The 16625-nt window shown below is 33.8% G+C and overlaps 2 protein-coding genes across 2 annotated transcripts; one reads left to right on the forward strand and one right to left on the reverse strand.

Annotated features, from left to right (window-relative positions):
- The first annotated feature begins 3072 nt into the window (after positions 1-3072).
- On the forward strand, positions 3073-4823 carry LOC144543759 (uncharacterized). Its single transcript, XM_078292152.1, has 5 exons — positions 3073-3563; positions 3763-3948; positions 4047-4116; positions 4230-4301; positions 4653-4823. The coding sequence occupies exons 1-5, from the start codon at positions 3129-3131 to the stop codon at positions 4703-4705; spliced, it is 816 nt and encodes a 271-aa protein (XP_078148278.1). The 5' UTR covers positions 3073-3128; the 3' UTR covers positions 4706-4823.
- A 485-nt stretch (positions 4824-5308) lies between these two features.
- CYP97A3 (cytochrome P450, family 97, subfamily A, polypeptide 3) lies at positions 5309-13535 on the reverse strand. Its single transcript, XM_078292150.1, has 15 exons — positions 13127-13535; positions 11522-11714; positions 10773-10844; positions 10563-10673; positions 10118-10309; positions 9721-9882; positions 8987-9082; positions 8448-8549; positions 8196-8228; positions 8015-8095; positions 7841-7923; positions 7474-7605; positions 7041-7101; positions 6856-6921; positions 5309-5675 (listed from the first exon to the last, which is right to left on the reverse strand). Exons 1-15 carry the CDS (start codon positions 13396-13398, stop codon positions 5475-5477), a joined length of 1857 nt encoding a protein of 618 aa, XP_078148276.1. The 5' UTR covers positions 13399-13535; the 3' UTR covers positions 5309-5474.
- Between the last annotated feature and the right edge of the window lie 3090 nt (positions 13536-16625).

The following is a 16625-nucleotide window of genomic DNA, read 5'->3' on the forward strand; positions in this document are numbered from 1 at the left end:
AAAATTCCTAAAAATATAAAATTTGGTCTCCAAACATATTTTAGTATGGAGGTTAGATTGAACGGTTCGGATCGACTGTTTGAACTTTGAAAATGATGGAGAGAGATGGAGGCATGATGGAGGCACAAAAACATGGAGGCATTTGAACCCTCCTCAATATACACATACACATACACATACACATACACATACACATATACATACAGATACACATACACATACACATACATATACACATACACATACACACACATATACATATACATATACACACACATATACACATACACATACATATATACATATACATATACAAAGCTACATATATACAGATACTATTTTAGTCCGTCGGATGCAATATGGTCCTGCCAAAAAAATTTATTGCATATTATATGAATTTACGACATCATGATGCAATATGGTCCTGCGCATGCTTCACGAAAAGGGGCGTAACTTTTGATCCATCCGTCGGATCGGGCTGAAATTTTGACAGGAACTCCACAGCCCAAAACCGGATCAAAAACTAATCCATAGATTCGTTTCACCCATTTTCGGGCTCAGATTCGCGATCCGAGCCTTCCTTCATGGACTTTTGGACCTTTCTTTATAATTTTAGAGTTTTCAGGGTCTTTTATATTTTTTTTTTATGTATTTTATGTTTTTAGGGTTTGTATTTAAATAGAAGTCATGTCTTTTGGCAGAAGTTAGTTTTTAATGTATTCAGTTTTATCAAAGAATTGAGTTTTTAATGTGTGATCTCAGAACCAAATCTATCTTTCCATTACTTTTTCCAATTTCTTTATCGTTCGTGCATCACATCACTTCATAAATATATCCAAAAGTTTTATTTTTTGGCATACACTCTAAACAAGAAAACTTTTTCTTCACAAAATTATTTAAATCAAAATACTAGTATATGTATATGTGTATATTATACATATATTATAAAAACCATAATAAAGGCCAAGTCCTTATTAGTATATGTATATGTATGTGTATATGTGTGTGTATATGTATATGTATATGTGTGTGTATGTGTATGTGTATGTGTATGTGTATGTGTATGTGTATATTATACATATATTATAAAAACCATAATAAAAGCCAAGTCCTTATTAGTGTTATATTTAGACTTGTGATATCCAACTGACAAATAAAATCAAAGTTCACAAAAAAAAAAAAAAAAAAAAAAAATCAAAGTTATAAAAATTTACGACATCACTTCGTAAATATATCAAATATTTTACTTTTTGGCATACACTCTAAATAAGAAAACTTTTTTTTCACAAAAATATTCAAATCAAAATACTAACATCTCTAAAAAAAAAAAAAAAAAAAGGCAAAGGCCATGGGGCGCCCCAGCCACTGGCGCCTCACTGGGTGTTTTGGGCCGTCCTGGGCCCAGGCGGTCAGGGCATATTTGATAAAAATTTGGAGACAGGGGCATTTTTAAAATTTTCTTTGTTTTTAGGGATATTAATAAAAATGGCCGTCAGGAATGTGTCTAAGCTGACTCAATTTTTTTTTTTTAAATATGCTTTTACTTTTATATTTTTTATTAAAATAATAAAAGTATACTTAAGATTAAAAAATTTATAAAATTTGCGTACCTTAGATATACTTCTATTTTATGTTTAATTATTCTGACAATACCCCTAACTATAGATCCAAAAAATTATAACAATATTATCAAAACCGAATCAGACTAATGAATCAACGGGATCCGTTTTTTTTTTTAATTCAACTGTTGGATCCGGTCCGATTTCAATAACACTGATTGTCACCGATTGTGATTTATGTAAACTGTGGAACAAATTCCAGCGACGAGACACACGTCATCACCGGTTTTATCACGGCTGCTTGATTTTGCGAAACAGACAAAATTCCTACTGCAAAAGCACAGTTTGTCTTTGGCCTCCTTTTCTCAGCATGTGTCGACAAATTCTTTCTTGCATATACGTCAATATACGTGCACCAGAAATCTTATCGTAAAGTCTATTTACACTGTAGGTCACTAGGAATCTCTGCACCCAATAAAAACTTGCCACCTCAGATGTTGCCACGTGGTGACACACGGTCATTGCCAACTCGGCCAGGCTCCTCTACACTTATTTTCAGTAGAATTTAGAATTGGAATTTCTCTTTTGGATCTTGTGTGAGCTGTTACGACATATCTTTTCTCGTGAAAAAGATATAATCTAATTATACCAAATGTTATCTGTGAAATAAAGATCTAGAAATCTGTATATATCATATTATCTTATATTGATGAAATTGAAGGATTCTACATTCTAATATACTATGGTCTATTAAAAAAGATTCAATCCACTGACAGTCGGATCGACGCCAGAACGATTCAACCCACACGGATGTTCGTTAAAGAATAATCTAAATTTATTCCCAAAAAACAAAAATATACATTTTGCGTAAAATATGCCAAAAACGCCATAAATATAATCATAAAGATAGGTAACATTTATTTTATGTAGGAAAAACAAAAGCTAAGTTTCAGTTGTGGCAGGACTAAGCAAGGACTCTTGTTAATCCAAACATTAATTGAAACTATCAAATTATTTTTTTCAACAAAAAAATCCATATCATTAGTTTCTTTGTACTTCTATAGGTGAAACATTCTTGGCTTGAGATATATATGATGTTAGCAATTTCATGCTCTGGATCGGCTTTTCAGATAAAAATATTGACAATATTATTTTAACTTCACGCAATGCATAAGTCATATGACTTTTCATTTTGATCCATATTGTCCATGCATTGTATAAAGCTAAAACAACACTGTCAATATCTTTATCCGACTTTTCGGCACTCCCAGTGGGGTTGAAAACCGAGTATTAATGCAATTTGCACTTTAGCTAAGTCGGCACCTTGATTAACAGTGACATATATAGAGCAATGGCATATAGAAGTATCAATATATAGTTAAGCACTTGTTTGTAATAATGTTTTTTAGGTCGAATTTCAATATAATATATATACATTGTAATTTGAATGGTGGACAATTTACACATTACTATTTATATATTGAAATTAATTGGATTATTTCACTTTGGATAAGCTCAATTTGGCCCCACCAAGGACCAAACCACCTTTCAATTCCAAAGACTACGAAAATGATCCATGCACTTGATGGGCCCCACCTTCCAGCTCTGCATTCCCCGTTTTGCATTGATTCCTCCATTTCTACAGTCCTACTTAAAGATCTTCACAGTAGCACTTCTCCATCAAACTTATTCCAATTAACCGATCTGATCAGCACCACCTATTCTTCCATTGTTACATCAATGGCTTGCATCAATTCTTTTCTTGGCACCTCCCCTAATATCTTACGTAGCCCGATGCGCAGCAACACCAGTTCATGTAGGCGGAATTGCCGGAAGTTGTTGAAGGCACCACTTGCATCGACCTTTTCATGTGGGCTCAGGCTGGAGATGGATGAAAATCCTGAAGGGATCATCTCCGGCGAGTGGTCAGAGAATTTCTCACTTCTTAGTTATGATGATCTTCGTGCATATCTCGAGTCACAACGGATCAAATCTTCTCCTAAGGTGTAGAAACTAACTAAATCATCAGCCCTACTGTTATTTCAGTTGGTGTTGAAAATTGACCTTTCAGGAAAAATAATTATGCCAGTTTTTTTTAGCCACAAACTATGACAGAACTTGGTATTATTTTTTCATTTCTTTTACAAATTAGGTCATGATAACTTGTCGTGTAATTGATGTTTCGATCTTCTTCGTGTGGTAGACGCAGGGTATGGCGACAGGAGTGAGTGAGGTCATGTCTACACCAGTACGCACTGCCATGTCAGATCAGACACTGGAGGAGGTAGCGCATCACTTTGAAGCTGTCTCGACACTTCCTGTGGTTGACGGGAACCTCATATGTATAGGGGTAATCTCCAAGAATGATCAGGCCAAAGCATCTCATGGGGTCAGATATCTCTCTCTCTCTCTCACACACAAAATCTACATGTTTACTAATCAAATGAATATTGGGTTATCAAAAATAACTTTTATTGTTTGTTGCAGTTACAAACGAGGATTGGCGAAATGATGTCATCTCCCGCAATTACTCTGTCAGAAGACAAAACAGTAATGGGTAAATGTTCTCTACAACAATTTGATCTGCTCCTGAAAATTAGCTCAATATGTTACCAGAAAAATTTTCGTATCAAGAGTTCTTAAATTGGTGATATGATATTGTTTATACAGATGCAGCAGCTCTGATGCTGAAGAATAAGGTACACAGGATACCTGTAGTAAACAAGGAAAGGCGGGTCATAGGTTGGTTAAGTCAAATCTTCAAATCTCTCCCTTTGTCTCTCCTTCCTTTCTTTACTCTCATTTTATTTAAGCACCTCACCACCCCTGGCAACATAATTTAAATATAGCAACCTGGTAGTAAAGCGTGGACATTTTCGGTGCCTCAAAAGAGCCAAATTGAATCCAGAATACAATTGTGACATGCAGAAACAAAAGCAAACATTGAAAAATAATAAACTGGAATGAAAATCAAACTCAGACCAGCAAGCATTCAAAAATGGTACCAGACCAATAATTTGTTTTCTACGCATACAAGGCTTATAATAGTAACTATATCAAACTAACAAGCTAATAATTAAATTTCTATGATAGGAATCATTACTCGTAAGGATGTTCTTCAAGAGCTGGAAGCTTTGCTGAAATGATGAGGATGTAATATTCTGATGTCATTATGACGTGTTTTTGTAAATACACTGGCCGACTTGAAAAGATATGTAAATAACAATGCGAATAAATAAAATTGTTTTTTGCTTGAAAATCAAACAGTTATGAATAAGCTTTGCTGAAATGATCCAGGATTTTCATCTGGTGTGTTGGTGAGGGCGGGGGGGGGGGGGGGGGGGGGGGGGGGGGGAGGATAGATTATTCTAATTTTAATCCTAAATTTAACCCAAATTACAAAGAAGGATTTAAGAGAAGGCTAAATAAAATTCTAAAGGGGACAAAGCCAGTCGGGGCCTAAATATTTCTATAAAAATTCAAAATCCATGTTCTCTTCGAGATTTTACAACCCAAATGAAACCATTATAAAAATTTGTGGGAATAATATTGAAGTTTTTGAGGGGGGTACATGAAATTCCCCCATATTAATTACCAGTACACATAACATGAAGAAATAAAAAATACTAAAAAACACCCTAGGGGCATGTAAGCTTGAAGAAAACTATTTTTTGTTATTCTCTGTCCACAAAGATGTAACGATTGCTGTGTCTTCGTTTTATTCAATCTTCACTAAATTTTCATAACTAAAGCAAACTGAACGTTATATGATATGGTGATCTGAAAGGAACTAGATCTATGTAACAATTTTAATATGTAGAGCTGGTCATATAAAAGTTTTCCATCTGAATATTTACACCTAAAGTCAATAAAGGGGCTATTTAAATCATAAATCATAAATTTTAAGTAGTGTAATCAAAATTTGGCAGTGACCTCGCTTGTCTGATCACCTTTTGTAGGTAGTTTTTCAATTTCTGACTGGTCAAAGCTGGTAGATTGACTGTCAGATACTACTTTTGTCTCCAGATTCGGAATTATAGGAGGTCTAGTGCGACGTGTGACAGTCATCTTCAAGCCCTCGGTTGTGTGAATTGTGGCACCAGTTGTCATTTCCACCTATTCAGATTTATCAGCCATTATTAAATGTATATTTTATCAGTATGAGGTTTCAAAAGTAAAATCAAATTATTCCCCACAAGAAATGTTTAATTAGCAAATGTTTACAAATTATCACAGGAAAGAAAACATTAACAGAAACTTTTACTGTTTCTGCAGCTGTTGCCCAAAAAAAAAAATTGGGACTTGGACAAAAAGAGCAAATAGATAGGTTGGTGCATCTAGGGGTGTACATTGGGTTAAAACCGAATTAAAATAGTCAAAACCAAAATTTTATTCGGTTTTCAAAAATATAACCGAACCAACCAAATTAAACTTGTCAACCGAATAACAACTTAACCCCAAAGTAAATTTAAGTTTGTTTGGTTGAACTGAAATAAGAGAGATTAAATTTTAGAAGGTCAAAACTCAATACATACACAAATACATTTAATAATCATATACAAAAAATATGAATTATATATATAAGTTGTTGACATTACAGATATTGTTCAATTCCATACTATATATGTAGATGTTCTCAAATATCCCAACCAAAATATAAGCTGTTGAGAGCATCTACATCCCTAAAACTCAACATAAAACTCAACAGGATTTCTAAATAACTGTTAACTACTTTTTAAAAATTATGGTCTCTAAAGTTTCTAACTCTCACATCCCTGAAACTCATTTTAGAGTTTCTATTAAGCCACGTCAGCAACAAATTAAAAAGGAGAAACAATTTGAGCCAATCATTTAGCCAACATAGAGTTTATAAACAGTTTCTTAATAAGAAACTTTCCTGCATAGTTTCTAAATAAGAAACTCTCCCACATCCTTGAAACTGGATTAGAAACTGCCACATCAGATTAGAAACTCTAATAGTTTCAGGGATGTAGATGCTCTGATATTAAATATGTTATATATAAAGTATGGATTTGAATCATATAAAGTTTGGTCAGTTCGGTCTTTTTGGTTTTGAAAAATCTAAACCAAACCAAATATAAAAAACCGAAGTAATTCAAAATTCAACCGAACCAATCCATTTAAATCGAAAAACCAAACCATTTAATCCAAACTTGTTCGGTTCGGTTGAAAATCAAATAAATTGGACCCAATGAACACCCCTAGGTGCATCCTTGATATTTGACCAAACAAAAGATTCCCAATTTTATAAATATGATATAAATAGAATACGTACAGGTGGTGCATTAGGGGCTAATTGAAAGTCGAATCTTCTGACAAGCATTGCTGTAGCTACCACATTCTGTAGAAGAAGATAGTTAATGGCGGCAATTTGTTAATCAACTTATCATTAGCTAAAAGGTCAATTAAAGTATGCTTACTATATACATAATATAAAATAAAACTAAAACAAGACATTACTTCAAAAGTAGCAAACATGTCACCAACACATTTCCTTGGACCACCCCCAAAAGGCAAGTAGCTGAGAAACATTGAAAAAAGAACAGTAAAAAAAAAAAAACAATTTATAAGCAGCATGAAGCAGTTCTTAAACTAATATAGTATTGCAATATAGGCTGGTTGATAATGGTTTTATTTTGACTGTATGGCAAGCTTAACACAGAGAACAGGTAGCCAAGTCTAATTTTGTCATAATGGGTAAAATATATAAATTAATACTAAAAAATTCCAATAAAAGAACCAGAAAGAAAAAATAATGAGCTAATCAGTTCCGATATCAGTTGGCGAAGACAGATTCTTGATATGTGTTCTTATATCTTATAGTTTATTTTTTTCTGTCTGAGGAAGGTGAAATTTTTTAATATATTACAAGGGATAAAAGACGCATGCAAACCTGAAATTTTGATTGATTTCATTTGGATTAGGTCCATCTAGAGGCCACCTCTCAGGCTTGAATTTGTCAGCATCAGTCCAATTTTTGGGGCATCGATGGAGGTTCCATACAGATATGAATATATCCTCTTCCCTATCACATCAACAATTCAAAAAGTTACATTTATGATTTCACTTGTGTTGTTAAAGTAAAGGTAACGGGTAAAAAGTGCACCAAAAGCAGGGACCTATACTTTAACTTCTCCATTTGTAGAAAAATTTATGGAAAAGGGCTCTGAGTACCTTCCACAATTTAAAATTCAAAACCAGAGCATTATTCACTGAAACAAACAATAAAAGAAAAATAAGAAAATGATGAAAACTCTTACTTTCCAATAGGGTAACCACCAAGCACATCATCTTCCATTGAACGCCTAATTAAGACTGGTGGTTGAGGGTACAATCTTAATGACTGCATAAATGTATAAAACATTAGAGCTTAAATTTAGTTGGTTACTGAAATTAATTCCAAACAAGACAAAATATATTTTTTAAAACATTACTTCATTTATCACTCGAGTAGTATAGACGAGTTTCTTCACATCATCAATTGTTGGCATGCGATCCCCTAAAACTCTATCAACCTAAGGAAAGAATAATATTATTATCTGATTTCATGGTTTTAAGTAGTTAAAAAAAAGATATTAACTAGGAGTCTTATTTTTCATAAAATAAAATAATTACCTCCTCTTGGAGCTTGGCCATGACTTCTGGCTCCTGCACATAATAAAAACACAATGAGTGTATAACACTAAATTTGTCCTGCCTAGCAGCAGTACGTGGGCCCCTTTTTTGATAGTATCAAGCTGACCACCACTCTAGTCCCAATTATGTTGGTTTTCTATCACTAAACTGAATTGTTACACAGCTAACTAGGGCTATCGAGAGTCCACTTGATTATTTGAAAGCCAAAAAAAAAAATTGCAGCATTGATACCTTTGAAAGAAGATAAAAGGTCCATGTTAAGACAGCAGCTGATGTTTCGTGACCTGCTATAAGCATAGTCATTAAATCATCTCTCAGCTGTTTGCTAGAAACCTACAAATGAACAGAAAGTTACATTCTCCTTCACAAGGAAAAAATTAATGAATTATGTTAGAAGTAGAAAGAGTGAGGCTGTGGTAATATGAATAGCACAAATTAGTTCATCCAATGGATCAATAACTTCATTTTCAAAGTCCAAACAGTCGATCTGAACTGTTTAACATGTAGAAAATCATGTATACTGAATTTACATTTTTTAGTTTTTTTATTATTTTTTTTAGACATGTGGAAAATCACTACTTCTGAATGGTCTAGAACTAAACAAATAGTAAAAAAGTTCTAAAAAATGTAAAATTTGATCTACAAGTGCATTTTCATATGAAGATCATGTTGAACAATTTGGATCAATTGTTTGGACTTTCAAAATAGAGATATTGATCCATAGTACGGACCAATATGCGCTATGCATAGAAGAAAAGAGTAACCCGTACATCATCACCAGAAGCCAAGAGAAAGTGGAGAATGCTGGGGTCTTGTTCATTCATGTATTCCTCATGAAATTGCAAATCCTCTTGCTCTACCATTTTCTACAATTGCATGACAACAATGTACAAAAGGAAATCAACCAAAAGATGATGCTAATTTACAGTCAGGAAGATGAGATATCAGTGTTATGTTCTTTCTTCTTCTTTTTTTAACTAGATCCAAAAAAAACCGACCTATACTCATGTCAAGCAAATCAAATTTAGAAAGAAGAAATTTTGCAAATCACACTCTACAGTCATTAGCAAATTGCAACTAAATACAGTTCAAGTCATTTGCAAATTTACCAAATTGTTAGATCTCTGTGTTGGAAATATTGTGGTCATTTCTAACAAGCTTTGGCTTTGCCCATGCCCATGTTTAAAAGCAAGAAAAAATAAGGCAGATTTAGATATCAAATTATAGTTTGCACGAACTTGGTTATGATGCCAGATGTGGGTTTTTCTTTATACATCTCATTTTGAGTTGATATGAAAAGTTCTGGGGCAATTAAGTTATCTTTTGCATTTCTTTAATTTTATTGGTTCTGCTCTTTGCTTTGCTGCAATAGTAGCAGACAACATGTATGCTTATTAATATATCACAACATATTAACCATAATATTGCAGAAACTCGAAAAACGAAAAACCCACACATACAAGTTACTCACACACAACTTACATGTAAAATAAGAGCGTCTTACCTTGCAAATGCTGATTAATTCATCCAACGTATCATTAATTAACTTCAGAGCTTCATTTACTTTTCTCTGACGAGGGGATATGTCTTTCCATATGGGAATTTCCCATACAGGAATAGGTGCTGTACTTCTCATCTCAGCTTCTCTCAAGACGATGTATACTGCCTAATCACAGAAGGACAGGAGAAATTAAAATGAAGGGGACACTATAGTACAGCATCACTCTACCACAATATTGAACATTTTGCATTTTATTTTGTTAGATTGCCAGTAAAGAACAGAATTAGAGAACATCTCTTAACTGAAGCTTAATAGCCTAAACTTCTCTGAATATTGTTGGATCCTTATTAGCCTAAACTTCTCTGAATATTGTAAAATAAATGAATGAATGAATAACTACCTCAACAATTCCGTTGTCATGAGTCAAGGAATCAAAATCATAATTAAAAACTGCCTTGCCAATAACATCTAATGTCAACCTTGAAAACAGTGATTCCATTTCCACATCTTCTCCATCCGATGCTGCTTTCTCTAAATTTCCACAGAGCTTACATGAAGCTTCACTAAAGAGGCTAATCATGGCAGCCACGTACTGCACTTCAAAATGAGAAAATAATTTGAAAAAATAATTCTTTGGCAAGCAAGGAACAACAAACAAAGTCCTACATAAATCCATAGGGGAAATTTTTAATTTCTTGACATCTGTTGAATATGAATATTTTCAAGATTTAAATGTTTTGATCCTGAACATATCAATTCTTGTGTTTTCCAAGTTTTCATAAGTGGAAAGACTAATTGTATAAATTTGATCAACATGGAGTTTAGCAAAGCAAGTATATTATTACCTTCTGATGTAAAGCAGGAACAATTGCACGCCTCCTGACACGCCAAATCTCACCGTCAGCTGGGATCAATCCCTTCCCCATCACAAAATCCAATATTTCTGCTAAAATCCCCTGCACTCACCTAAATCAATTATCCCTAAAATATACTAGTGTATGCATTATCAAATTACAACATTAGTAATTCAGGAATACAGCTAGAGGTGATCAAACCTTAGAGTAAGCTTTGGAGTTGTCTCTCAGTATGTGCTTAGCAATTGCTGGATCTGAAACTATGAGAAAGGACTACAAGAGAGAAAAAAATAATATATATAGCATAACATCAGGACCAAACTGTGAACTGTCCAAGTTCATACCAAGAATTAATGTGTTGGACCATGGTCAATACTCAATACTTATTTATAGATATGAGTAGAACTAGGGTGCTCTTAAGCTGACCATGCCGCTTGGTGAGTTTAACGCCAAAACCTATTGGATTAATTTCAAACGACAAATCCAAATCGTTGAAACTGATCTACTTTATGGGTGATGCATTTACATGCAAAATTCATAAATTTTCGATTTAATTTAGTATAAAGTCAAGCAGTAAAAATATTATGAAAAATGAATGCATTGAAATGAATTAATAAACCTTCTTATTTGACCAATTGATATTATACTAAATTAAATCCAAAATTTATAAATTTTGCGTATAAACATATCACTCGTGAAGTTTATTGATTTCAACGAATCTTTATAAGAACACCCTAGTTTTGCTCGTTAGATATTGCTATCATCATCTCATATACCTGCAATGACCTTTTATTTACAAATCTTGTGCAATTTATGCTTGGATGTGTCAGTACACTGAGCTGGTTTTTGTGCAGCCTGATTTACTGGCACAGGATTCTTCTCTACCAGCATACATGGCCAGATTTGTTCTTCAAATCAGCTTAGAAAATAAAAATTGTGCAAAATAATACCTTGGGACCAAATACGAGGCGAAAGATGCCACCATAGGTTAGAAAGAGATCATAGAGAGGGAGAAAGAAAGCTTGGCCTCCTACTGCCGCTAATGAACCTCTTGCTCGAGGTATTGCCGGGCCCCGCTGGACCTTATCCTCACCGGTTAATCTTGAGAAGAACCCCCCCACTGCCCGCACAAGAGAAACCCATCTTTTGTTGAGACAACAAGAGATCGGAGAAAATAAACAAATGAATGAATGAACTAATCTCTCTTGGAAAGTTATTTACAGAATATCCTAACTTCTGACATTCCTAACAGTCTTAATCAACATATATAGTTAAAATAAAAGGTGGGTCAAATTCTGCATATTTGTTCAAGGGAATGATTTACGCACCAACGGATTTTGTTACTTCCGTTTTGACTTGGTCAATCTATCTTGGTGTACAATGATCTTACAAGCAATATAGCATACTTTCTTTTATCTCTTGGAGGGAATGCTCTCCTCTGTACATGATATCATTATATAGTTACCCTTTCCAACAACAACAACCAAGCCTTTAGTCCCAAACAAGTTGGGGTAGGCTAGAAATGAAACCCAATCATAATATATAAATTACCCTTTCCATTATAAGAAAAAAAATTGATGCCCTTAGGATGCAATTCTTATGGCAAGGAACTTGTCAAAATAAATAGTGCCCCTTGATTGAAGGAAGAGTGACGGAAGTTGATAGCAAACAAATACAAAAGTACAAGAAATAGAAAGCTTTACATGTAACAACTTTACAGGATATTTGTAATGGCTGAGTTAATCACGTGGTTGCTAAGGGTGATTAAACTAAATTTTGGAAGGATAGATGGCTTCGTGAGCATTCCCTATGTACAATTTTCCCCAGATTCCATTTTCTCTTACTCTGAGTTGATAGTATAGCAAGCTTGGAAGTATAATCAGGTGCATTGCAATTTAGTAGACAAATAACTGGCTAGTTATGTACTAATTACAATAATTTAATAATCTGGTGCATGATAAGGGTCAGTTAAAAAATAGAGCACATCAGACTGTTTGAAGATGGGAAGCCTCTGGTAAATTTACTGTTTAGTCCTTATATGATTGGTTGAGTTTTGGGGAGAGGGAGTAATTAGTTATAATTACAAACATCTTTGGTGTTTGCCTACACCTCTCAAGATCAAGGCTTTGATAATGTGATGTTTAGGTGCAGCTTATCAGCTAATTTTTAGCAATGCTTTTTAAAACTTAACAAACTTTATGCCTAATTACTCTCATATGTAAACTTGTTTGTATTTGTTTCTAGTTTTATGGAAACTGGTTGCAAGTTTGCTGCTTGTTTAAGAAAAACTCATACTTCAAAACCTTTTTTAAGAATATGTCTATTGAAACTCCAGATTAGTTTTTGCTGGTTATTAGTTCTGTACACCATCTTATTTCATTTATTAAAGAGTATTACGAAATTACTAGGATATTATAAAACGAAATAACCCAATCCAAAGAAAAAATGATCTGGAGGCAGAATGACCTAAAATCTTGACGCAAAAACATATAATTAAATCTATTACTGATATATGAATCGAATCCACATGAGACACAAAAAAAAAATGAAATTACCCTGATTCTGGCACAGTGAACTCGCCAGACGCAATTCGAGCCGCAAGCTCAGCGCGGCGCTTTTCCTCAAGGATCCGCTCAGAGTCTTTGTCAGTGGGGCCCGATGGCCGGCCGTTGGAAGAGCCAGAGCACCTAAGCGGAGACCAGCGATGGTGTTGGTTTTGGATTCTTAAAGGAGGGACAACAGAATTACTCGAGGAAAAGAGGGAAGTAGAAGAAATGTGACCGTTGTGGGATGGGATCTGTAGGTGGATAAGAGGAGAAGTTGCCATGGAAGCAGATCCTCCTATTTATCACTCTCACTGAGTTATTTATCGCTCTCACTAAGACTAAGTGAAGGAGAAGGCCGGAAGAATTGTTGAGCAAAAATAGCGTTTTATCTCTTTCTTTGGTTTTGCACCAGCGCGCATGAATTCGCATCCTCTGAGATATCTCATATTTTGCGTGACTTTTTGGAAAATCTCAACTGTTACAATACGTTCTGCGCGAATATCAAAGCTCAAATAATACTGGCCCCTACGTCACCCCCGAATAGGCACCGGACACGTCGGTCACGCAAAATATGAGATATCTCAGAGGATACTCACTCAGCGCGCATTCACTTAAGAAGTGAATTCTAATTTTTGTGCTGTTTTCTTCTTGCTTGCTGTCAGTGGTGTAAGTTACTGCAGGTAGGACCAACCGCTATATTATTTGGACTGTGCATGGGGTCCGCCTCTTACGTTACGAATCCGTATCACCAGTATCCTGATGTGCAAGTCATAGATCCGGACCGTTTTGCCCTAACAGGTAGCTGAAGTGCAAGTTATAAATCTGGACCGTTTTGCCTTAACGTGGCAAGAATCTCAAAGCAAATCCTACAGTCTTATCTCAACAGGTTTCAGATTCCGGATTGAGTTTGAGCTAGTTGAGATTAATCTGAGCCGTCCCGTTATTTTCAATTGCACCTCAGGTACCTTGGGGACACGGACTCGCAGTTTTATGAAGCTGGACATTGGGTAAAGAATGGGGGAGCGTATCCTCTGCAGAGCTTTTAATCTGGTCCGTTCGTTTCGGATCGGACGGACCCGATTAAAAGTTCCGCAAATTTTGAGAATTTTTTTTTCAATTTGAGCAAGATCTAATCTGTTCCGTCCGATCCGAAACGAACGAACCAGATTAAAAGCTCCGCACGAAAAAAACTCCGCAGAGGATAATATTCCAAAGAATGGAGGGGTACTAAGCATTAGATAAATTGTTCACATTTTGTAAAGTACAGAATATTTTTTTTAACAATTATATGAACTAATAAATAATATAAAATATTTATATTTGTTTAGAAATAGGAACAGTTAAGTAAATAATTAATATTTAACAATTATATGAACTAATAAATAATGTAAAATAACTTTTTTTTTGTAGTTTAGATGCACTATGTATATCAAAATTTGGTGCAACTTTTAAGACTACACAAATGTTTATTTAAAAAAAAATCAGAACTTATTAACCAACAAACTAGATATCTTTAGATAATTTTAAAAATAGAAATATAAGAAAGTAGTATTATATTATTAGATTTATGAAAAGAGTTATATCATCAACTTTACATATAGGTCTGCTAATAAGTTGGACCGGCTCTATCGAGTTGGGTCTAAACTGAATAAAGTCCAAATTCGGCTTGGACTCAAATTTTATCATTCGAAGAGGGTCGAGCCGATTTTTTTATTTATATCCAAAAAATAAATTAAATTTTAAAAAATAACCGAACCGGCTGTGGAATTTGAAATCTACCCAAACCGGTTAACCGTTAACCGGACCAAATTTCCGGTTAACGGTTAACCGGACCCTTTAAAAGAGTCCGGTTAACCGTTAACCGTAAATTTGGTTTGGGTCCGGTTAACCGGATTCGTTGGTTCGGTTAACCGTTAACCGAACCCGATTTTTTTTTTTTTTTTTACTTTTTTTTAAAACAGAAAATTTTAAATTTTTTTATTTTTCTATTGAAAATATACATGAAAATTTGTATTTAGATTTATCAAATTTACACCAAAAAAATTTGTAAATCAAATATGAAATTTAAAATTATAGAAAAATTTAAATTATATATGAAATTTAAAATAATATGTATATGTATATGTATATGTGTATGTGTATGTGTATGTGTATGTGTATGTGTATGTGTATGTGTATGTGTATGTGTATGTGTATGTGTATGTGTATGTGTATGTCTATGTGTATGTGTATGTGTATGTGTATGTGTATGTAATGTATATGTATGTATGTAATGTATATGTATGTATGTAATGTATATGTATATGTATATGTATATGTATATGTATATGTGTATGTGTATGTGTATGTGTATGTGTATGTGTATGTGTATGTGTATGTGTATGTGTATGTGTATGTGTATGTGTATGTGTATATTTTCTATAATTTTAAATTTCATATTTGATTTACAAATTTTTTTGGTGTAAATTTGATAAATCTAAATACGAATTTTCATGTATATTTTCAATAGAAAAATAAAAAAATTTAAAATTTTCTGTTTTAAAAAAAAGTAAAAAAAAAAAAAAATTGGTAACCGTATATTATTTATGTATATGTATATGTATATGTGTATGTGTATGTGTATTTTTCTATAATTTTAAATTTCATATTTGATTTACAAATTTTTTTGGTGTAAATTTGATAAATCTAAATATGAATTTTCATGTATATTTTCAATAGAAAAATAAAAAAATTTAAAATTTTCTGTTTTAAAAAAAAGTAAAAAAAAAAAATCGGGTTCGGTTAACGGTGAACCGAACCAACGAATCCGGTTAACCATTAACCGGACCCAAACCAAATTTCCGGTTAACGGTTAACCGGACTCTTTTAAAGGGTCCGGTTAACCGGTTTGGATAGATTTCAAATTCCACAGCGGTTCGGTTATTTTTTAAAATTTAATTTATTTTTTGGATATAAATAAAAAAATCGGAGGGTCGAGTTCGAACCAAGTCGAATAGCCAATCAAATTAAAATTTTGTCAGATCAAACTCTCTCCATTTCTCATCTCATCTCGTCTCTCTTCTCTTTCCGTCTTTTGTTAATTTGCTCTCATCTCGCTCTTGTCTCATATGCTCTCTCGCTCCATTACTCTTAGGTTGCACATATAATATGTGCGGAATCCGTATCACCCTAGGTACCTGAGGTACAATCTATAAATCTTAACCGTTCTTTTCATGTGGCACGAATCTCAAAGCAGACCCCCTACAGTCCCAACCAGTTCCGAATTGAGTTTGGCCCAACTGGAATTAATCTAGACCGTTTGTTCTTTTAAATTGCACCTCAGGTACCTGGGCGAATACGCACTCATATGTGCGAACCTAGTAATTCAATTTGAAATTTTTCCAAAAAAATGACTTTTGAGTTATTTTTTTTAAGGAGGCTGATAATTAACCCCGCACCTCCCACCCCGCAATTAACCCCGCAAAAAATGCCAAAAAACTCCAGCTGTCATTTTTTTTTTCATAAGGTA

The sequence above is a fragment of the Carex rostrata genome, chromosome 25, assembly GCF_964058835.1.
Source record: "Carex rostrata chromosome 25, lpCarRost1.2, whole genome shotgun sequence".
Taxonomy (NCBI): domain Eukaryota; kingdom Viridiplantae; phylum Streptophyta; class Magnoliopsida; order Poales; family Cyperaceae; genus Carex; species Carex rostrata.